The sequence below is a fragment of the Zea mays genome, chromosome 4 (genome assembly GCF_902167145.1).
Source record: "Zea mays cultivar B73 chromosome 4, Zm-B73-REFERENCE-NAM-5.0, whole genome shotgun sequence".
In the NCBI taxonomy this organism is placed as follows: Eukaryota; Viridiplantae; Streptophyta; class Magnoliopsida; order Poales; family Poaceae; genus Zea; species Zea mays.
Window position 1 is genome coordinate 217,705,748 of NC_050099.1, and position 22,994 is coordinate 217,728,741.

General features: G+C 44.0%; 1 protein-coding gene across 1 annotated transcript; it reads left to right on the forward strand.

Annotated features, from left to right (window-relative positions):
* Nucleotides 1-4,981: 4,981 nt before the first annotated feature.
* LOC100281785 (uncharacterized) lies at nt 4,982-13,297 on the forward strand. Its single transcript, NM_001154705.3, has 19 exons — nt 4,982-5,249; nt 5,502-5,565; nt 5,658-5,747; nt 5,853-5,909; nt 6,358-6,406; nt 6,778-6,854; nt 7,405-7,444; nt 7,533-7,627; nt 7,723-7,887; nt 9,855-9,965; nt 10,052-10,139; nt 10,228-10,294; nt 10,391-10,466; nt 10,550-10,667; nt 11,854-12,099; nt 12,214-12,353; nt 12,447-12,629; nt 12,738-12,857; nt 12,973-13,297. The coding sequence occupies exons 1-19, from the start codon at nt 5,095-5,097 to the stop codon at nt 13,024-13,026; spliced, it is 1,995 nt and encodes a 664-aa protein (NP_001148177.1). The 5' UTR covers nt 4,982-5,094; the 3' UTR covers nt 13,027-13,297.
* Nucleotides 13,298-22,994: the final 9,697 nt, after the last annotated feature.

Genomic DNA, 22,994 nt, shown 5'->3' on the forward strand with positions numbered 1-22,994 from the left:
CACGAAGGAGTAAATAGAAAGCTAGAGTTATGGCATCAGACCCTAAAGGATTTAGAATTAGCAGGACCAAAACCAAGTATATGAGATGTGACTTTGGTACTACAATTAGTGAGGATGGAGATGTAAGTTTGGGTGGCCAGGTAGTACCAAAGAAGGACACCTTCCGTTATTTGGGATCGATGCTATAGAGAGATGGTGATATTGATGAAGATGTTAGCCAAAGAATCAAAGTGGGGTGGATGAAATGGTGGTCAAGCATCGGGAGTCCTATGCGACAAGAGAGTGCCACAGAAGTTGAAAGGCAAGTTCTACAAGACAACAATTAGGCCTGCTATATTATATGGGGCTGAGTGTTGGCCTACTAAGAGACGGCATATCTAACAACTAAGTGTCGCAGAGATGCGTATGTTGCGTTGGATATGTGCGCACACAAGATTGGACCGAGTGAGATACGATGACATACACGATCGACTAGGAGTAGCGCCAATTGAAGAAAAGCTTATTCAACACCGGTTGAGATGGTTTGGTCATGTCCACCGGAGACCCGCAGAGGCACCAATGCATAGAGGCATCATAAGATGGGACAATAATGTGAAGAGAGGTAGAGGTCGACCAAACTTGACATGGGAGGAAGCAATTAAAAGGGTCTTGAAGGAATGGAATATCCCAATGGAGTTGTGCTTGGATAGAAGTGCTTGGAAAGAAGCTATCCACGTGCCCAAACCGTGATTAGGCCTTTTTCCTTTTAGTGCTCTCAAAGCTTCTCCCCTCCCCTTTCTCTCTCTTTCTCTTTTTGGTGACATATTGTTGGTTTCAACTCTAGCCTACCCCAACTTGCTTGGGACTACAAGGCAAAGTTGACATTGTTGATGTTTGGCATCGGCAGGCCACCCAAAGCTCCTATAGACAACGTAGAGCTGGAGAGAGGTGAAGATTGAGGTTGGAGAACTACAACTAAAGCTAGAGTACTCCTAGGTCTAATGCATAAGGTAAAACTGTGGCCATGGGCTTCCAAAATGTTAGAGGAAGCCCTGGACGACCACCCCCGACCTGGTTGGACCGCACCAGCGCGCCCACCCACCCCACGCTAGGTTGCTAGGTGTGTCCGCCGCGCATGCACCAGGTCAACCTCTCCCACTTGCGTCATTCAAACTCCCTGTCCTACAACCAAACTTCTGCGTGGGACGCAAGCCATAAATTGCGGTTCTATTTTTTGTGTAAATAGCGTAAATAATCCACGGAAAATAACGTAAATAGTTCACAGAGATAGCATAAAAACCACCATCCAGCCACTAGACCACGTGCACATGCGCAGGTGCATGCATGCATATCCTATTTCTATGGTAGATCTGATAATTATGGTAGATCATGAGAGTTTTCATTGCATGTACACAAATTTTGGATGACATTTTTGTTTTCATTGCATGCGCGCAAAAATTGGATGGCTCCATAAATATAGGATCGCTCCAACTGCCATGCAACTACGCTCATTAGGACCCGTTTATGATATTTGCTTATACTAATTATGCTACACGGTGTAGGTATTTATGCAATTTGTTACACTGTGTAAAAATCCGTTTCCTACTACATGCACATAAATTTAGGATGACATGAATGTGTGATGAATGGAAATTGATTGCCATGCATGGAAACAATAAAATCTTATTTTAAATGTTGCATTTCCTCCATAAATATAGGATCGCTCTAACAGTCATGCAGCTAGAATTGTTACAACCAGTTTATGATATATACTACTAATTATGCTACATGGTCTTGATATTTATGCAATACGGAACGTTGCATAAAAACTGCCACGTGGCACACTGGTAGACGCATCTCCAGATTCGAGCGTAAAAACCTTAACTTTTGAGCGTAAAACCCCTCAGTTATGTGCGTAAATATTGATCCATATGAGAGAGGTTGATAACTCCGATGGGTTGTATTCATGATCCTATTTTTTGGTAGATCTAAAAATTATGGGAGTCGAATCCAAGCGGTTTCTATTTTTATGCAGGTCCAAAAATTACGGCAGATCCTGGGAGTTTCCATTGCATGCACAAAAAATTTGGATGATATTTTCGTTTTCACTGCACACATGCAAAAATAGGATAACATGATTCAAGTAGAGCATAAATTCTTACACACAATCGCATAAATACATACACTGTAGCATAATTGATAAAAACCTAATATCGGTTCAACTATCAGCCCCCGCGGGAATTAGGGACAGTTTTATGGCAACATAAAATCATATTCATTGTCGTAAAAATCATCACTGGAATGCAAAAATAGTGTAAATAGCAGGCATAAAACATAGTCATCGATGGCATAAACATGGATCGGATAGTTCGTCGTTGGAGGATGAACTTGAGGCCGCTAGATCAAAGGACGCCGTTGAAGCCACTGGATTTGAGGAGTTGGTCGTCGAAGGATGCTAGATCCACCCACGCCTCGCGTGGTCGCCATCGCCAGAGTAGACCGCGCCTCGCGCAACCGCCGGAGCAACCCACGTCTCTCGTGGCCACCGCCGCCGCTACCGATGCCTACCGCGCCTTGCGCAACCGCCGTTGCCACCAGGCCGAGGGTGCGCCCCCGCCGCTCGTCCACTTCGGGAGCGCCGTCGCCGCTTGCCCTGTCGCTCGATCCTGGTGGAATGTCGTCGCCGCCGCTAGAACCTAATCCCTGGCGGCCTGGGGGTGTTTTATAGCAACCCAAACCTGGTTTGGCTGAACCAGATGACACCGTTGGGCCAGGGCTTCCTCTAGTTATTGGAAGCCCAGTATATATATATATATATATATATATGTCTGGACCCGCTCCTAGGAGAATCCAACAGTTTCCCGCAAGTTTGTTAAGATAACCACATAAGGGATAAGGATTACAGTTTGAATTAATCTAATTGAAGACCACCCGAGCCACCGATCATTTAGGCACCAGATTTGGTGCTCCACAATAACATTTTAAATGTTGCTTCAATATAACTTCCGAGAGGCCATTAAAATGGTCGGAAGTTAGCACATTGATTTCCGAGAGGGCAGGTGCGGCCATTAGAAGTTAGCACAGTAACTTTCGAGAGGCGTTAAAATAGTTGGTAGTTAGTTGCTAATGGCGCCAGACCTCAACATACTCTAACTTTCGATCGGCTCTTTCTGAGAGCTTAACTTCCGCCAGAATCCTCTAACTTCTGAGAGGTTTGTTAACTTATGAACGTGTTCACTTAACTTCCTAGAGTTTAGGCTCTAGGAAAGTTAAGTAGTTTCCTATAGTGTAGAGAAACTTTATTATATAGAAAAATAAAGTTCCTTGAGAGAATATTAGTCCATATAACCTCCCTAGGGTTTGTTAACAGTCTTAACGATGAGAGCACGAGTATTGTCATCAGGAATAGATTCGAGCATGGGTTACCCGACCCGACCAACTAAAGAAACCTAATGGGTATAGGCCGTAGTTTTTGACCCACAATAATTTACGGGTCGGGTACGAGCCATGATTTTTTATCCAAAACCCGATCCAAAGCCAAAAAACCTAACCCAACCCAAAAAAAATCCAACACGACATATCCAACAGGGAGTACGGGTCGACCCGACACTTAGCATGGATCGGGCATTGGCCAAACCAAACGACAACCCGACTTTGACCTAAACTGAATCCGACTCTGGCTCGTCGTTTGAACAATCTAGGAGCCTTGTTTATAAAAAAATAAAATAAAGATATTCAAGCACCGACGATACGACGACAGATGAATTGAAGTTTTCTGCAATGGATATTAATCGCGGGTAGGGATGGATTCAGATGTCTGGAGATCCGAATTATCCGTATTCGTATTCGGATAAAGTGCTAATATGGATATTCGTATTCGTATTCGATTTTAATATGGATGTTAAATAGGTATATCCGAATTCGTTTTTTCTCTATCCGGTTTAAGATTCGTATTCGACAACATTCGACAAAACCGTGAAATATCCGATACTATTCGTATCCGAAAGGAAAAAGTATTCAATAAAATCAATTTAAACTTACTTTTATTACTAATAACTAATTACAAGTGATTTTATACATTAAATAATATACTAAAAACTGAAGTACACCATTTAAAATGTTAAAAATATTTATATCATAAACAAATGATTGTGTTAATCTTACATTACTAGTGATATACAATGATAAATTTTAATTAATATTAAAAGTCTAATTTTGAATACATTAGATTATTGGAGTTTTAGAGTCCAAAATACAAATATACTTAATATAAAAAAAGATTATATTTAGAGTCCAAAATATAAATATACCAGGTATAAATAATTTATTTAAAAATATGATATTCAACTAAGTTTCAACTAAATAATGTATATGTATTATTGTTCATAATTTGATTGTAATATGATTTTTATCAACTATAAATCCATCGATACAACAAATTAATACTTGTTATGATGCTATGTTCCAAATTCAAGTAAGTATCCGAATGTAAATCCGAATTCGAACTATCCGTTTTGTATTCGTATCCGATAGTATTCGTATCCGTATTCCGATTAAAATATGGTAAATAGTGATATTTGGATCTGTTTCCATGCGTATCCGATCCGAATCCATCCCTAATCGCGGGCATAAATGCTGCCCAAAGCTGTTGGCGGACATATCCTCCTACGTCATAATTTGTTTCCCGCCGCGAGCCTGGCGCCTTCAGTGACCGCCATTTTGCGTCCGTCGGTCTAACCACCAACGATCTCCTCCCCTGCAGGCCTGCTGATGTCTCTGGAGTCTGGACTCGAGAGCAATGGCGCTGACCTCGCAAGTAAAACACGTCAGATTTCACCAGATTATTACAGTAACTAGTAGTATCAGGACAACAACACACACTGTCAGTCAGTCATGCCACCCACATGTACAGACAAGGTTGCTGCTACAGTCGCTGACTCACACTGCACCGGCATAGCAGTAACACAAGCTTTAAATTTCCCACCAACCTTCTCACCACCATAACTGCCCTGCCCTCTCTCCCATCACCACCGCCTGCGACTGCGAGCTCAAAGATCCATCCACACTGAGCTGCCCAAATCCACATTCCCATCGGCGCAGACGGCCGGGAGGAGGATGTCCATGCCGGAGACGTTCACCCTGAAGGTGGGGGAGGCGACGCCGGCCGCCGCCGGCAGGCCGTCGGCCGGGCCCGTGTACCGGAGCATCTACGCCAAGGACGGCCTCATGGACCTCCCACAGGACATCCAGTCCCCTTGGGACTTGTTCAGGTCCGGTCCCGTTTTCTAGCATGCTACTAGATGCTACCATAGTACACCCTGCTTTCACAATGTGTTTTCCTTTCCCATTGCATGGCCAGCTCTCACTAACCACCACTATATTCATTCTACGTGGAGTATATTCAGCTCGATGCCAATCTCAGGACTGTAACCGTTGTACATTAACAATACAAGGCAGAGGATGCCAATCTCAGATAATGTCGTTCCAATTTCACCTTTTTTTTTGCTTTTGTGGTCTCGTAGTGGGGCAGTCAAGAAGTACCCCACGAACAGGATGGTCGGGCAGCGTCAGGTTACAGATGGCAAGGTGAAAGCCGAACCTTCACAGATTTATTTATTTTCACAGAGATTTTGCCCTGGCTTTCGGATGTCAAGCTCAACTGTTTTTCTAATACACAGGCCGGTGAGTATGTGTGGCAAACGTACGAGGAAGTGTGCCAGAAGGTCATGAGGATTGGATCAGCGATCAGAAGCCTGGGCGTAGAGCCGGTGAGTGAAGAACGTTTGATGTCCCTGTCTGTCTATGTTGTTAATTATTTGTATGTTCATCGTGAAGAATTAATGGCAACTAACTTGTCAAGTGTCGATGGACAGGGAGCTCACTGTGGCATATATGGATCCAACTGCCCGGAATGGGTTATGGCCATGCAGGTGACCTTATTTCACTTTAGGTCTCGTTTGTTTCCTTTCATTTTGAGAAATTGGAATCTCACTAATGAAATAGACTATTCTTTAGAATGTGACATTACATCACTTTCCAAAGTTATCATATAAGGCTATCTAAAATTCATGTGGTGAGAGATGAAAATTGATTATATAGATTTACATACTATTTTTTCTGATGTACAACTTATAGCACACGCTTCTACTTGCTTCGCTATAACATAAATATAATATATAACTATCTCTCTCATATGATTTAGTATAATATACAAATATATTACATATATAAATATATGAACTTAATTAGTTTTATCTCAATTATAATTATTAAAATGGAATTCACTTACAACGAAACAAACATGGCCTTATTTCATTTTTATCAGAATTCTTCTTTACAGCATCTGATCTAAATTTCATTTTTTTTTTTCTTCTTCAGGCATGTAACAGTCAAGGGATATGTTATGTGCCACTGTATGACACCCTCGGTAGGTTCTCCACTTCATCACAATGCCTGGAACACATAAATAATGCCTGGATGCACCGAATTCTCATATCTACGCACATCGTGTTTATGAAAAATCATATCTTAAGCCATGTTTGAATGCACTAGAGTTAATAGTTAATTGACTAAAAAATTACTAGTGAAATTAGCTAGCTAACTATATTAGCTAATTAGCTAATGTTTGGATGTCTTCAACTATTATTAACAGTTCACTATTAGCTCTAGTGCATACAAACATGCCCTTAAGAGCTGGGAAAAAATATTGCAATTGACGGATTGCTCACAACCACGTGCTTATTTTGTACTTATCGAATCATATTGTTTTATTGACGATTAAGGTGTAACACAATGCAGGAGCTAAAGCTGTTGAATTCATCATGTACCATGCTGAGATATCCATTGCCTTTGTCCAGGAGAGCAAGATCAAATCAGTAAGCACAGACATTTGCCCCCCTTGGAACAATAATACTATTACCCTCTGGTTAAATGCTACATGTGTTTGTGATCCAAAAAAATTAGTTACATATGATTAGATAACGTGTACCAAGTTACAACAGAACTGGGCCTGACCTGCTAAAATCAACGCTGGTAGGATCCTAGGTGGGAAAAAATAGACACAAAGTTTAGGACTAATTTGGAAACTCCATTTTCCCAAGGGATTCTTATTTTCCCTTGGGAAAATAAACTAATTTCTCCTGAGAAAATGAAAATCCCTTAAAAAATTGTGGTTTCCAAATTAGTCCTTAACGTGGAAAAAACTCTTTCAATGTGGAGGAGAAAAAACCTACGGGAAAACAGATTTATTATTTGGTGTGTTGTACAAGATATAAAGGGGACTATTTATATAGGCAAAGAAAATAAAGATAGAGTCATATCATCTTATCCAACAAACGCTATTGATTTGAAAAAACAGTTTTGGGGACCAATGCTACACATCACATTCTATTTACATCTGACAGCTCGTTGAATTGTAATTTTCAGATACTAGCAGTTCTCCCTAAGTGCACAGCGCACCTTAGAGGTTAGCTTGTGGAACACCAAAGATTTCCATCCCTAATACGACTCTCTGCTGCTTGTATGAGATCATTTATGACTCGGTGCATGTTCAGCCATTGTTAGTTTCGGAGATTTTGCAAGCGAGATGAAAGCGGAAGCTGAGAGATTGGGCGTCTCCTGCTTTTCTTGGGAAGAGTTTTCTTCAATGGTTCGTTTTCTTATTACAACTCTTTATGGGTGCCTAAAGGACTACTAGTTCCTTACAGATACCCTGACAATAAGGGGAATGTTCTGTTTGAATAGGGAAAACAAGACTACCAACTTCCCAATAAACGTAAGGAAGATATCTGTACAATCATGTATACCAGCGGAACAACTGGAGATCCCAAAGGTGTGATAATCACAAACAAAGCTATCGTTGCTGGTGTTATGACCACAGAACACCTCCTCAAAGAGACCGATAAAGTGGTAAAGTATCTTTTATCTGCATAAATATCAAGCATGATTCCAGCATATTAGGTCTGTGGTACTAGTTTCTTCTGATGCTTCCCACGCTTTTTTAACAACAAAGGCATCTGTGATCAAGTAAATTTTTTTAAATGTAATGCTTTTCAATTAAGAAGAAGAATATGATTGAACCATTTTTAAGGAAAACCAGGTTCAAAACCTACACAGAGTGCACAAATAACCCAAACAACGACATCCCCTATGAAACCCATCCAGAGTCATCGTTGCCGAGCTCAATACAAAGGACGAGCGGCTCCGACTCTGCTAGACGGGCCGCACATGGTCAAAAGAACTCGACGACCCCTACACCCAAACACCGACACAAAAGGAGGAAGACCGTGGTGCGCCGTCGTTGCCAAGTCTCGACACACTCCACGCAAGGCAACTCCGATTCTTCACCAACGAGCTTGCTCCTCCGCCCCGCCCCAAGCAATTGCTCAACCTCCAAAACAATCTAGTCCTCAAAAAGGGGGATTCGTTCTAGTCATTGCTGTGGAGCCACATCTCCTGACGCAGAAGCTTCGACTTCTTGTTGCAAAACCCCACCTCCATCTGCATACCAGACACCGAGAAGCGAAAGCAACAACCGAAGGCAATGTCATGCCCGAGACAAACTTCAATAACGACGTCTTCAGGAAGGGAGTGACGTCTTGGATGCCATTATCACTTATCTGAGATGGATCTGACTTTCGTCCATGCAAGACAGTGTTGAGAAACGCGACGCCCGTGACAGCCAAAGTGACATTCACGAGCGTCACTGTCGTCGAAGCTTTCACCCAAGAAATCCCCTAGCACATTGCCAAGCCAAGACCCTAGAAAAAGCATGCAACTTCCACCGTCGCCGCCGCCTAAACATCCCGCACACACACCATTGTAGAGGGGCATCGACGCGACGGCCATGCAGGCATGCAGCCACGCCGAGCCCCACGCGTCGCAATTGAGGCGACACCCATGACCCGCAACACCTCGCGCTGCCATGCCACCGAACGAGAGGAGGGCCCGCCGGCGCCACCCCGACCAATCGCGCGGTCCTGCCGGCGCACCCCGCCGGGCCACTGGACGCCTCTCGCCAACTAAGCGGCCTCCCAACGCCCATGCAGGCACCACCCCTTCTCTCCACAAGAAGCACCATCGGGCCTTGAAACCGTCGGACCCCGGCGAGGCCGAGGAGAAGACGCGGGTGTGGGCGGGAGGGGAGAACAGAGCAGCTCCCCGGCCGCCGCCGCCAACCACGTGCCCCTGATGCAGCCGACCGCGGAGTAGGAGTAGAGGTCAGCCTTAGAACCGGGAACCCGACGCAGACGAACATGAGGTCGCCCCACCGCTGCTGCACTGCGAAGGCCGTCTCGTCCTCACACCCGCTCGCGCTCACTAGGATGTGGTGCCCGAAACGCCGGTGGAATGCCAAAGGGACCGACCCCTCCACCAAGGCCGCCGGCTCAGCCAGCATTGCCCGGCCGCCAGCGGATCCGAGCGCCTCCACCACCGCGCTACCACCAGCGACGCCCACGCCCTGGCCACTAACACCCTCCCCGCATGGAACTATAGGCGCTTGCGAGCTAGCAGGGCAGGTGCCTCGCCACCGCCGTCCTGGGGCCCACGCGGGCCTCCTGGCCAGCCCCTCTGGCAGCGGTGAGACGGAGGGAAGAAGGGAGAGGGGCAGCGGCTAGGGTTACGCCCGCCCGAGTCGCTCACGAGGGAGATCAATGCGGAAGGCTTTTTGTAGTTCACTTGGCTCACATCTATTGTAAAATTCATCGTAGTTAAGGGCTAGTTTGGGAACTCGATTTCCAGGGGATTTCTGTTTTTCAAAGGGAAAATGAACTAAATTCACTTGAAAAAATGAAAATCACATGGAAAAATGAGGTTTTCAAACTAACCCTAAAGTAATGTCGTTACACTGGTGATTTACATTAATACTCATGCAGATCACAGAAGAGGATTCCTACTTTTCCTACCTTCCATTAGCACATATATTTGATCAAGTAATTGAGAACTACTGTATTTCTAAAGGAGCCTCCATCGGATTCTGGCAAGGGGTACGAACTAATTGTTGCAATTTCACAGAATTCTTTGATTTTCTTCTAAATACTGTGGTACTGAGGTGTAAAACTTGTCTTTACAGGACATTAGGTACCTGATGGAGGATGTGCAAGTGATGAAACCGACAATATTCTGTGGTGTTCCTCGTGTTTATGATCGTATATATACAGGTTTAATGCAACCCAGAATAAATTTGTTATTCTCAGTACTATTTTGATGCCTTGCTTAGTCATAATGTGTGGATTTCGTTAATTGAAGGTATAAACATGAAAATTCAGTCTGGAGGGATGATAGCCAGACACCTTTTTCAGTATGCCTACAACTAGTAAGTAGTGCTTCAGGGCCGAATAAGCAAAGAAGCTTAATCTCATGCATGCTTACATTTGCAAATATAATGAAATGAATGCCCATTTGCCAACAGCAAACTTGCCAATATGAGGAAAGGGCTGAAACAGCATGAAGCATCACCGTTTTTCGACAAGATAGTTTTCAGCAAAGTGTGTACAGTGTTGGAACTCTTTATGTTTTTTTATTTTATTTTATTTGCAAACTACAAAGCTCTGAATTATTGCTGGTACAGATAAAGGAAGGGCTTGGAGGGCGTATACGTCTCATGATAGCTGGAGCAGCACCTTTGCCAGGGCAAATCGAAGAATTCATGCGGGTAACCACCTGCAGCGTTGTAGTACAAGGATATGGTAAGAACTTCAGACGCATTTCACCATGACCCACTGCAGTCGTTATGGTCTTATGGACAAAATGTACAACCAACAGTTCGTCTGTTGAAATTAGTACCGGATTTGTTAAACCACATAAGGTCCTATTCGGTTGTCTAGGATTAGACTGGAAATCGTTTCAGCGGATCAAAGTTTATATAAATTAGTGAACCAATCTGGCTAGGATTTGTTCGGGCCACCCAATCCATGAAAACCAAACAGGCCTAAGGGCCTTATTCGGTTAGGAGTATATTAAAGAAGATAGGAGTGAATTAAATCTTTTGCTAGTCAAAATAAAAAGGGATTTAATCCCCGTCAACCCATTCGATCTCTATCCGCGTGATTGGATGCCCCGTCGCGTGCGTTCAGGCCCTCCGCGTTCTGTTGATCACACTTAGCCAGTGTTTGGTGGGCTGTATGCATGGAGACGAGCTTGCACGTATTGATGCAACTCAGCGGCTTTTTAGTGTGTCAGTTTGTACGCGTGGAGATATGGAGGACGGAGGATCCCAGCGCATCCAGGCTGCCGCAAGCCTTGCGCCCACGAGCTAGATGTCCAATCACGCGATATGTGTTGGCGCCGATCTGACGCCAAACACTTGAACAAACCACCTGGCGGTGCTCTCTACGGACGCACGGATGGTCCGCGACACAGGGCCGGATGGTCCACGGTGGCGCAGAGGTTTTTTTCTCTGTGAAGAACCCTAGAACTCAGCCTGGGAGAGATCCCATCGAGGTGGAGAGTTCCAAAGCATTGCTCCGGGTTGGCAGGCAGCTCGGTGCGCCTCTGATCGGCGTAGAGTCGAAGAGAGATTACTGTGTAAGACTAAACTAGATCTAAACATGAGGCTACTAGATTACTCCTACTCCTAAGAATTGGAAGAACGATGCAAATAAGGTAAAATTGATAAGTAGATTTGATTGGATCGATTATGAGGGTTTAATCGGCCGTAACCCTTCGTTTATATAAAGGGAGGTATCCTAACTAATTCTACACATGCGCGGAGCGCGGATCGTCTACCCCGTCACCGCGGACCGTCCACCTGCCCATTTTAGAGCTCAACACTATGCAACCGATCAAGGCCTAACAAAATTCTACTATTCTACCTCCAGTCTGCTCCTTTCCTGGGAACGACCTTGAGGTCTGACTTGTCATATTGATACGCAGGGCTCACTGAGAGTTGTGCAGGATGCTTCACGTCAATCGCCAACATTTTCTCAATGATTGGAACAGTCGGCCCTCCTGTCACAACAATAGAAGCACGGCTGGAGTCGGTCCCTGAAATGGGCTACGACGCACTGTCAGACACGCCCCGGGGCGAGATCTGCTTGAGGGGCCACACCATGTTCTCCGGGTACTACAAGCGCCCTAGCCTCACTGAAGAAGTGTTCTCAGATGGCTGGTTCCATACAGGTGAAAGAATAAAAAAAATCATTTCTCACTTCTTTTAATTTGCACCTAACTGAAGGATCAGTCAGTGAAGCAGCTGGTCGATTCGTGGAACTTGTCATCACCCTATGTGTGCAGGTGATATCGGGGAGTGGCAATCCAATGGCACGATGAAGATCATCGACAGAAAGAAGAACATCTTCAAGCTGTCCCAGGGGGAGTATGTGGCAGTTGAGGTCCTGGAAAGAGCATACCTGCAGTCACCCCTTGTGGCATCGGTACGCCGACAACACCCTAAACCAAAATTGTTTTCATGCTCCGATTTGGCTTACCTAGAGGATGGCCGCTCCTACCTACGTACGAATCTGCAGGTCTGGGTCTACGGGAACAGCTTCGAGTCGTTCCTCGTTGCCGTGGCTGTCCCTGAGAGGCAGGCTCTCGAGGAATGGGCAGCAGCCAACAGCAAGGCCGGCGACTTTGCAGAGCTGTGCGCTGATCCCAAGGCGAGGACCTACGTTCGGGATCAGCTGAACCAAACTGGGAAGAAACTTGGGGTAAGTCGAGCAAGCGATTGACTGCATCAAATTTATTTCCATGGTTCCTGCACAGTTATTCATCGGAATAACAGTAAATTTCAATCCTTTTTCGTGGATACAATATAGTTGAGAGGCTTCGAGATGCTGAAAGCAGTCTACCTGGAGCCGGTGCCTTTCAGCATCGAGAAGGACCTCGTCACTCCAACCTTTAAGCTCAAGAGACCCCAGCTGCTCAAGTATTACAAGGTCTGATGGAACCATGCAGAATTATTCACACAAAAGTTTTTACAATGTCGTCGCGATGATTTCTTTAAGTAAAACGGAAAATTTTGTAGTTTCATTTTATTCAAATTTGTCGTAGGATCGGGTCGACCAAATGTACAAGGATGCCAAGGAGGGGAGAGCTGCGCCATGAGCCCATGACGGCATTGCCAATTTGCCACGAGTGGCTATGATCCTGAGCATTGTGATTCCTCGAAAGCGTGTACATATTGATTATCACAATTTGTAAGTTTAAGGCATGTGTGTTCTATGCCAAAATGTCAGCAGAAAATGAATTGGCTAAGAAGCTCGTGAATCGTGATAGCTTACATTAATAAATTTATTAAGCTAGTCCATTACCTTCACACACTCCTTACTTTTTTGTTTTTGTTTGGTTTGTGGAATAGAAGATGAGTTTATCCATCACTACCCTTTTTCTCATAGATACCACTATTTCTTATAGATAGTTAGTTAGTACTAATATGAGAAATGAGATCATCCCACCAAATTTAAGGATCATATTGGATAGAGTGATTCCTAAAAACAAACACCCTTTACAGTCTCGCTCGACACCTGAACGGCCGAACTTGCCATAATTTTTTTCTTCGTTATATAGAAAACTACTTTGGTGTTGTATATGGGAACTTGAACTATTATTAGTAGCATATATTCAGCGTTATTACATGACCGACTTTACTTTTCATGGAACATACAACGACAAATACCAATTCTGTGGGCTCAGTAATTCTTGTTATTTCAGCCTCTCATAGTTTGGCAGCAGATCCCTTCCTTGCCAAGCTTTTTCCATGTAACAACAAAAGCACGTACATCTGATGTAGATCGTACATCTTGTCACTGAGGCAGCTGGAATTTAATAAGCAACCCTGCATGCTTTCTTGGACAACAGGACAAGCCAGAGGCCCAGCATATAAACACCAAATCTTAGTCCAAAATAAAATGATATTGGCTAAAAACCATGTTCGTAGCCTAATTGTTTGCTGAACAGATCTTTCGAACATAGGCCGGCCCACATAGACCACTGTTGCCAGCCACTGTACACAGATGGGTACTCTGCGTAGAGGTTGTCAAGTCGCTGTCCAGCATGTTAAGTCGTTATTAGATGAGTCCAAATAGCTCAATCCTGAAAGATCTGATAGGCTGGAAGGAATCTCCCCAGAAAGCAGGTTGTTTGAGAGGTCCAGTGAGAAAAGTGACTTTATGGCCGTGAAGCCATTGCATGCAAGTCAATGAAAAAAGCTCTAGGACCTAATACTCAGGTCAGTTCCACCTTGCCCATGCTGTCAGATTCACTCTAACAACCAGAGAAATGTGACAAGGCCTAATGGTGCAGCTGATGATGACAAAGAGAATGGAAGGCCAGGACGTCAAGTGAAGCCCAACAGCCGCGTCAGTGGGCCGAATCGGTCAGGTTAGCTGCCTGTCCTTTTCTTTTTCGTTGAGTTTTGGCCGCTGTGTTCTTGGGGTTAAGAAATACGTTACCACGGTCCACGGATCACCAGATCCGCTCCCTTTCCTCCGTCAGCAGTAGAGGCGCGAGAAACTGTAGAGGACCCGTCTCCCTTCCCAGAAGCACGACAGAGGAATGCACGAGACACGAGATGTAGGGTTGGGCTTCTGGCCTATTTCTCTTCTCTATCTATTATGAGGGGTATACAGATTTCTTATATAGAGATGTGAGACCCCTCAAGGGTAAATCAGTATTTGCCCACATAACCCTAATTAGGGTTTCTTAACACTCCCCCTTGGCAAATACCGTGACGAACACATGTCTCGTTAAAACTCCCAAAAACCCAGTGGGAAAAATATGGAGAAAGAGTGTATGGTGACGCATATTGCATTTGCACTTTATTACCTCATTAAGAACCTCATGTGAGAAACTTTAGGAAAACTCACCAAGGGAAAAAGAGTACAACATCTGTCATCGGGACAGATTTCGATCCTCTGGGATCTAGATTTTATTGAATCTTCTACAAGGGATAACTTTAGAAATGTGCTCTCCCTGATCCTTACAAAACTGTCTTAGTAAGGCAAAATACCTTCTTCAGGAAGTATATGCAGTTGTGCACATAGAGATTTAGCAAATAGATTGCATATTATTGTAAGGATTATATCAAGAACATCACCTCTACTCACTTCTAGGATATACGAGGTAAGTGCACGTATCAACATAAATAAGTCACTTTGACTGGTGGTGTTCGATCGGCTGAATCTACATATTTGATAGAAACTTTCATAAAGGTTCACATATTGATCATCAAGCTGGCGCCTTCAGGGCATAGAATATGACATTTAGTGTCCCACGACTGTGATCAATATAAGCATTCACTCCCCCTAACGGTGACATCTGTCAAAGTCGTTATCCCTCATAACTTCAACATATTCTTCAAGATATATGACTCATTGTTTATCTGGAATAACGAGAACAAATGAAGTTGGGGTGCTATCTTTTTCTATCTTAAACCACAATTTATACACAATTGTGCAAAGCAAGTAACATGCCCTTGTATAGGACTTAGGGATAATGTAGTTGCAATAGTACACACTTCAGATATGAATCATCGCTCTAGGCATCCGTTCATTGCAACTTCTATGATGGCGTAACAAAAGTCCATCAAAGATCGTAATCCATCAGAGATTCTTCATCGATCAGATACATCATTATAGTCTGTCATTTTGGCACAATAGAGATATTTTGCCAATAACACCTAAACCTTATAGGTTTCAGCCATCGAGGCTTTGGAGGATATCATAATTCCACATCTAGTGGAAAATAGCATGAGTAAAACTCGTGGAATGCATATGTGCTTATTCGGTGAACTTCAAGTCCATTGGTACGTCATCCTATTTCTTTTCGGGTCTGTATGGGTTTTTATCCCTTTATAGGGGTGAAAGGGAAATGTGCCCTTGGGCCATTTCTATAAATGTTTTGGTGATTAGATGACCAACACAAATTACTTTGGTTCATAAGTGCTAAGTGGTTGAAAGATGCAAATCAAAGAATCAAGGTATGTCTCCGGCCTTAGTAAATTGTTTTTGGATACTAACATATTTCTCTAAGTGCTAGGAATCTTGCCCAATCAAAAGAAATTGGATTGGAGATATTTGGCATGAGTTTAGCCAAACATGTACCAGCCTGGGGTGCACCGGACTGTCCGGTGTGCACCGGACAGTGCCTAGTGCCCATGCTGCCCCCCGGCGCCAAACTCTTCGCTCTCGGGAATTCACCGAGAGCGTAGCGGCTAAAATTCACCGAACTGTCCGGTGAGCACCAGACTGTCCAGTGAGCCAACAACGCCCACGGCCAACGGTCGGCAACATGATCAACAGGTGACATGTGGCCAAGCCAACGGTCACTTGGTCGCACCGGACAATGTCCAGTGCACCAAGGGGACCGAAGGTCCAACGGTCGGCTTCGCTAGAAAAGAAAGGAGATCGGTCACCGGACAAGCACTGTTCATGTCCGTTGGTGCACCGGACTGTCCGGTGCACCACCCGACAGAAGGCAAGAATTGCCTTCCAAATGGAACTCCAACGGCTCCTAGCTGCCTTAGGGCTATAAAAGGGACCCCTAGGCGCATGGAGCACTATACCAAGCATCTATTGAACATTCTAAGACGCCTAGACTTTGCCACCACGCACTTGGATCATCGTGTTTGAGATTTGAGCACTGTTTGAGTTGTAAACTCCCTGCGCTGTGTTTTGTGCTCACGTCTTGACTTGTGTGCGTGTGTTTGCTGCGATTCTTGTGTGTTTCTTTCCCTCCCTTACTCTTGTGCTTTGTGGTGTGATCAACTTTGTAAGGGTGAGACGCTCCAACTTGTGGATGTTCCTCACAAATGGGAAAACTACTATAAGGAAGAAACCGTGGTATTCAAGTGGATCATTGGATCACTTGAAAGGGGTTGAGTGCAACCCTCGTCCATTGGGACGCCACAACGTGGAAGTAGGCAAGTGTTATACTTGGCCGAACCATGGGTTAAAATCACCGTGTCTCTTGCGTCGCTCTTTTGTGTGATTGGTTTCCTGTTGGGCCTATGCTTCGTCGCCGAAGGTCTTACAGGGAGAAGCAGTCTTCGGCGGAAGCTGTTTGTATAAAATGGCCGAAGGTTCCTCTTTGTGAAGCTTCGGTATTGCAAACCGACTTAAAGATAGAATGACCTTTTAGTCCATAAAGGTCTGAGTCAATGTTGTAAGCTTTTATAAGGGGCTTACTTGTAATTCCTCACAGGCTGCGTCCTGTGCCTATAAATAATGAACAGTATTCCATTACTGTTCACGCATTCGAGTTATTGCAATCGCATCTTCTGGAATCCAACCTTTTGCCAAGGCAAAGGTATTATTGTATTCAATGACTCAATACATTAAATAGATACAATGTAATTTGTCTATGATGTATTTATCCCTTTTATACCTTTTTATGTTATCTTATAATTTTTACTGAAATTCTATTACGAAGACTTAAACTTCGTAATTATGCTCTTATCAGCCTTCGTCCAAGGTCCATTATCCTCAAGGGAATAATGTTTCATGGACGAAGGACATTGACATTTAACACTTTATGTTGCCTTGTTCTTAATTCATAGCATTTGAGAACAAGTCCCCAACATTGGCGCCCACCTCCGGTGAACTCACTTCCACTTTTTGAGCTGATGACTTCGTTCAACGACCAAGCTGGAGCTGCTTCGGACCCGAAGCTGGTGCTCCTGATCACAGGTGGCTCGTCCTCAGAGCCAGCTAACAAGAAACAAAAGAAGGAAGCACAAAGAAGGGTACAACATGTTGGGGTGCAAGGACCCTTCATCAAGTCAAGATGGTCTCACATTCCTATTACCTTCTCCCAAGAGGACCTTCAGCTCAAAGATTACCCACACAACGATGCCATGGTTATCTCTTGTGTTATCAAAGGATTTCTGGTCCACAATGTCTTGGTTGACACAGGCAGTGCAGCTGACATTATATTTGCTAAGGCCTTCAGACAAATGCAAGAGCCAGAAGATAAGATTCATGATGCTACACATCCTCTCTGTGGCTTCGGAGGAAGACAGATTGTAGCACTGGGCAAGATCACCATGTCAGTGACCTTCGGGTTCATCAACAACACTAGAACTGAGCAAGTTGTGTTTGACATTGTTGACATGGAATACCCTTACAATGCAATTATTGGTCGTGGTACCCTCAATGCCTTCGAAGCAATCCTTCATCCTGCCTATCTTTGCATGAAGATACCTTCGGATCAGGGACCCATTGCTATCCATGGAAGTCAGGAAGCTGCAAGAAGGGCCGAAGGCAATTGGACTGACTCAAAAGCAATCCATAACATAGATGGAGCTGAAGCTTGTGAACAGTACAAATTCAGAAGGGAGAAAGCAGCTTCAGCAGATCAGCCGAAGCCTATGCTCTTATGTGAGGACATAGCAGAGCAGAAGGTGCTGTTAGGCTCTCAATTATCCGAAGAGCAGGAGAAAACCTTGATAAGGTTTTTGTTCAATAACAAAGATGTTTTTGCATGGTCAGCCAATGATCTCTGCGGAGTTAATAGAGATGTTATTGAGCACTCGCTCAATGTCGATCCATCCTTCAGACCCAGAAAGCAAAGGCTTCGGAAAATGTCAGATGATAAGGCCGAAGGTGCTCGCAACGAAGTCAAAAGACTCCTCAGTGCAGGAGTTATCAGAGAAGTGAAGTACCCAGAATGGCTAGCTAACACTGTTATGGTAAAAAAAGCCAATGGCAAGTGGCGAATGTGCATCGATTTTACAGATCTTAACAAGGCTTGTCCGAAGGATGAATTCCCACTACCAAGGATAGACTCTTTAGTTGATGCAGCAGCTTCTTCAGAGCTCATGAGTCTGTTAGACTGTTATTCAGGCTATCACCAAATTTGGATGAAGAAGGAAGATGAGCCGAAGACTAGCTTCATAACTCCAAGTGGCACATATTGCTATCTTCGGATGCCTGAGGGGCTCAAAAACGCTGGAGGGAGTTTCAGCCGAATGACTGCGAAGGTTCTCCAATCTCAAATAGGCAGAAATGTGCTAACTTATGTTGATGACATCATTGTAAAAAGCACGAAGCAGGAGAATCATATTGCTGATCTGCAGGAGACCTTCGCCAGTTTCAGGCAAGCTGGCTTAAAGTTAAATCCAGAAAAATGCGTCTTCGGAGTAAAGAAGGGGAAATTTCTTGGATGCTTGGTTTCAACAAAGGGAATTGAAGCTAATCCAAGTAAAATTGAAGCTATACTTCGGATGGAGCCACCAACTACAAAGAAGGGGGCTCAAAGATTGACAGGAAGATTGGCATCTCTCAATAGATTCATATCCAGATCAGCAGAGAGAAACTTACCATTCTTCGAAGTGCTGAAGTCAGCCGAAGTCTTTCAATGGGGACCAATCCAGCAGAAGGCTTTTGAAGAGTTGAAACAGTATTTGATAGATCTAACCACATTGACGCCACCAATGCCAGGGGCTCCTTTATTATTATATGTGGCAGCTTCGCACTCAGCGGTAAGTGCAGCGCTTGTCCAGGAGAAGCTTGATGGTCAAGTCAAGAGGCAGGCCCCAATATATTTCGTTTCCGAGGTTCTTAGTTTATCAAAGAAAAATTATACAGAGTTGGAGAAGGTACTGTATGCTGTCTTGATGGCCTCCAGGAAGCTTCGGCACTATTTCCAAGCTTACAACATAATTGTTCCTTCCTCACAACCTCTGAAGGATATTATGAGGAACCGAGAAGCTACTGGAAGGATTGGAAAATGGGCTGCAGAGCTCAATGAATTTTGTATTGAATATGTTCATAGATCTTCGATTCAGTCCCAGGCGTTGGCAGACTTCATTGCTGACTGGACGCCAGGGGCTCAGGAGGAAGAAACGAATAAAGACAACGAAGCATGGACAATGTTTTGTGATCGATCTTGGGGAACCTTCGGAGCAGGAGCGGCTGCTGTGTTGGTTTCACCTTCCAAAGTCAAAACTTGTTATGCGGCAAAGCTTGATTTTAGTTGCACAAATAACATTGCCGAGTACAAAGCATTACTTCTAGGTCTTCGGAAGTTAAAAGCAATGGGAATCAGAAGGGCCATACTTAAAACTGATTCCCAGGTTGTTTCGGGTCATATTGACAAAAGTTGCAAGGCTAAAGATCCGAAGCTTGAAAAGTATTTGGATATGGTTCAAAGAGTTGAAGCTTCTTTCGAGGGATTTTCTGTCAAAAATATCCCTCGAGGACAAAATGAGCATGCTGATTTGTTAGCTAAGTCAGCAGCACAGGGGCTGCCCTTACCTTCAGATGTGTTCCTCGAAACAATAAAAGCACCTTCGGTGGAACTTCTTGAAAGAGCAGTCCTCAATATATCTCCTGTTTACAGCGAAGATTGGAGAACCGAGATCATCTCTTACCTTTAGGGTAAATTCCTTTCAGATGACGAAGCTTATAACAAGAGGATAGAGGCAAGAGCTCGTCCATATGTCATAATAGAAGGGGAGTTGTACAAGCATGGAGTTTGTGCTCCGCTACTCAAATGTTTATCCAGAGCCGAAGGTATAGAGTTAATGAAAGAAATACATGCAGTCCTGTGTGGATCTCACATCGGATCTAGGCCGTTACTTGGAAAAATTTTCCGCCAAGGATTTTATTGGCCGAAGGCAGCTTCAGATGCAGCAGAGTTGGTTCAAAAGTGCGAAGGTTGTCAGAAATGTGCAAGAGATCAAAAACAACCTTCGTCCTTAACACAGCTCATACAACCCACTTGGCCATTGCAAAGGTGGGGCTTTGACTTGTTAGGTCCATTACCACCGGCCCAAGGGAACCTGAGATATGTTATAGTAGCTGTGGAATATTTTTCTAAATGGATTGAGGCGAAGCCTTTAGCCACAATAACTTCGGCCACCGTCCAAAAGTTTTTCTGGCAGAATATCGTTTGTCGTTTCGGGGTGCCAAAGGCTATCACTGTGGATAATGGGACACAGTTTGACTCCGAAGCTTTCAGGGATTTCTGTGACCAAATTGGTACGAAGATCCATTTTGCATCAGTTAGGCACCCGGAGTCAAATGGACTCGTTGAAAGAGCCAACGGCATTATAATGACAGGAATAATGAAATTAATCTTCAACCAACCCAGGGGAAAATGGCCAGATCAGTTAACCAAAGTGGTGTGGGGCCACAACACAACAACATCAAGGTCTACAGGCTTTACTCCATTTAAGTTGTTATTCGGTGACGAAGCAATAACTCCGGAGGAAGCTAAAACCGGATCAATAAGGATATTAGCTTCGGCAGAATCAGATTCCGAAGCTACTTATTCTATAGAAAAAGATGCTTTAGAAGGGATCAGACTGCAAGCCGTGGAGAATATCAATAAATATCAAGCCGAAACAATCAAATGGCGGGATAGAAAGGTTCGGCTAAAAAATATTGAGCCAGGGCACTTGGTGCTTCGGAGAGTGGCCAACCCAGAAACAGTGGGCAAGTTGCAGTTGAAATGGGACAGACCTTTCTTAGTAGCATCTTCGTCAAGACCCGGTTCATACAGATTGAAGGATATGGACGGCAACGGCATTCCTAGGTCCTGGAATGCGGATCAGCTTCGGCGATATTATGTATGACTCGATGTAATTTTTCATATTTTTTATTTTTTCTTTCATGGCACCCTTTTCCTTTCCGAAGGGGGAGAAAGGTTTTTAATGGGGCCAGCACATGTAATTTCCTTTTTTAGTTCTATAAGAGCAAAATCCCCTAAGGAATGTAAATGTAAAAGCTGAGAACGCACCATCGAGTGCCAAAAAGTAAAGGCGAAGAAGCTCCAAAGTCGTTCCTAAGGGAATGCAGAGCTTACAGCGAAAAGTCAACGCTGATTCCGCCAAAAGTAAAGGCGAAGAAGCTCCAAATTCGTTCCTAAGGGAATGCAGAGCTTACAGCGAAAAGTCAACGCTGATTCCGCCGAAAGTAAAGGCGAAGAAGCTCCAAAGTCGTTCCTAAGGGGATGCAGAGCTGAGGTGTGATTGTTTTTAAGGAAATAATGGCTATGAGTATGGCTTGAAGTGTGATTGTTTGGCCATTCATTTGCACATCGCATTACATCATAACATTTGCATTCATAAACATTCATCCAGGCATATGTAGGATAATCATCTTCATAGCATAAGCGGTTGTTTCGGCAAGTAAAAAAAAAGAGAGAGCTTCGGAAAGAAAGAGCTTCGTGTACAAAAAGGAGAGCTTCGGAAAAAAGGAAAATGTTGTTTTCTATGCTTCGTTGCGTACGAAAAGAAGGGAAGGTGTTTTTTCGCCTTCGGCTCAAAAAAGAAAATTTCGTCCACATCAAAGCATTTCTCATACATCAATGAAAGGATAAGGATATATTACAAGGTATGAACAGAATACATTAAAAACAAGTTTTGTTTACATTTACAAAAGTTATCTCAAAAGTTTCTCAAGTACTGTCTACAGTCTACTATCTAATCCCCAAGGAGCTTCGGCTTCGGTGTCATTCTTGATCTTCGGCTTCGGCTTCGTCATCCTACATGAATAAGGTCGTTGTAAGTCAAAATCAAGCTTACAAGAAAAGGTAAGCACAAGGTATGGTTTCTTACTGGTTCAAGGTGGCTACGAGCTTCGTCTCCAGCCTTCTCTCGCCCACCTTTTGTCCATATCATTTTTACAAATCTGTTCGAGATACTTCGGGCAAGGTCAGGAATGTCGTCCAGGATTGATGGTGATAAAGTGAAATTTGGCCTATTGACAATCTTTCCATGATCACAGCCAGCCTTCAGGAAAGCTGCAGCAGTCCCTCGAGAAGCCACCCAGGCACAGAAGTCACCATGCCCAGCTATGACTTCGTCGAGCTCGTCAATCTCCCCCTCAATATGTTCGAAGGTCTTCGGTAGATCTTCAGCTGAGGGGGTGAATTTTTCACTGCTGGCTCCAACTGAGTAAAAAATCTTTCTTAATCGTTGAATGCACTTGTTGCTAAATTCCAAGCATTTTTCTTGAAGACTTGTCAGTAGTTTTCTCAAATCTGAATTTTGCTGAGCTTCGGCTTCAAGTTTTGCATTAAGATCTTGTTTTTCTCGTTCGAACTGCTCAGACTGGCGGAGAAGCTTCGTG

Excerpts from the sequence above, each read along its gene's own strand:
- LOC100281785 (NM_001154705.3), top strand. The coding sequence starts at position 5,095 with ATGTCCATGCCGGAGACGTTCACCCTGAAGGTGGGGGAGGCGACGCCG. Across the intron at positions 7,888-9,854 it reads TCAAAGAGACCGATAAAGTG|ATCACAGAAGAGGATTCCTA; the intron begins GTAAAGTATCTT and ends ATACTCATGCAG. Across the intron at positions 10,467-10,549 it reads ACAAGATAGTTTTCAGCAAA|ATAAAGGAAGGGCTTGGAGG; the intron begins GTGTGTACAGTG and ends TTGCTGGTACAG.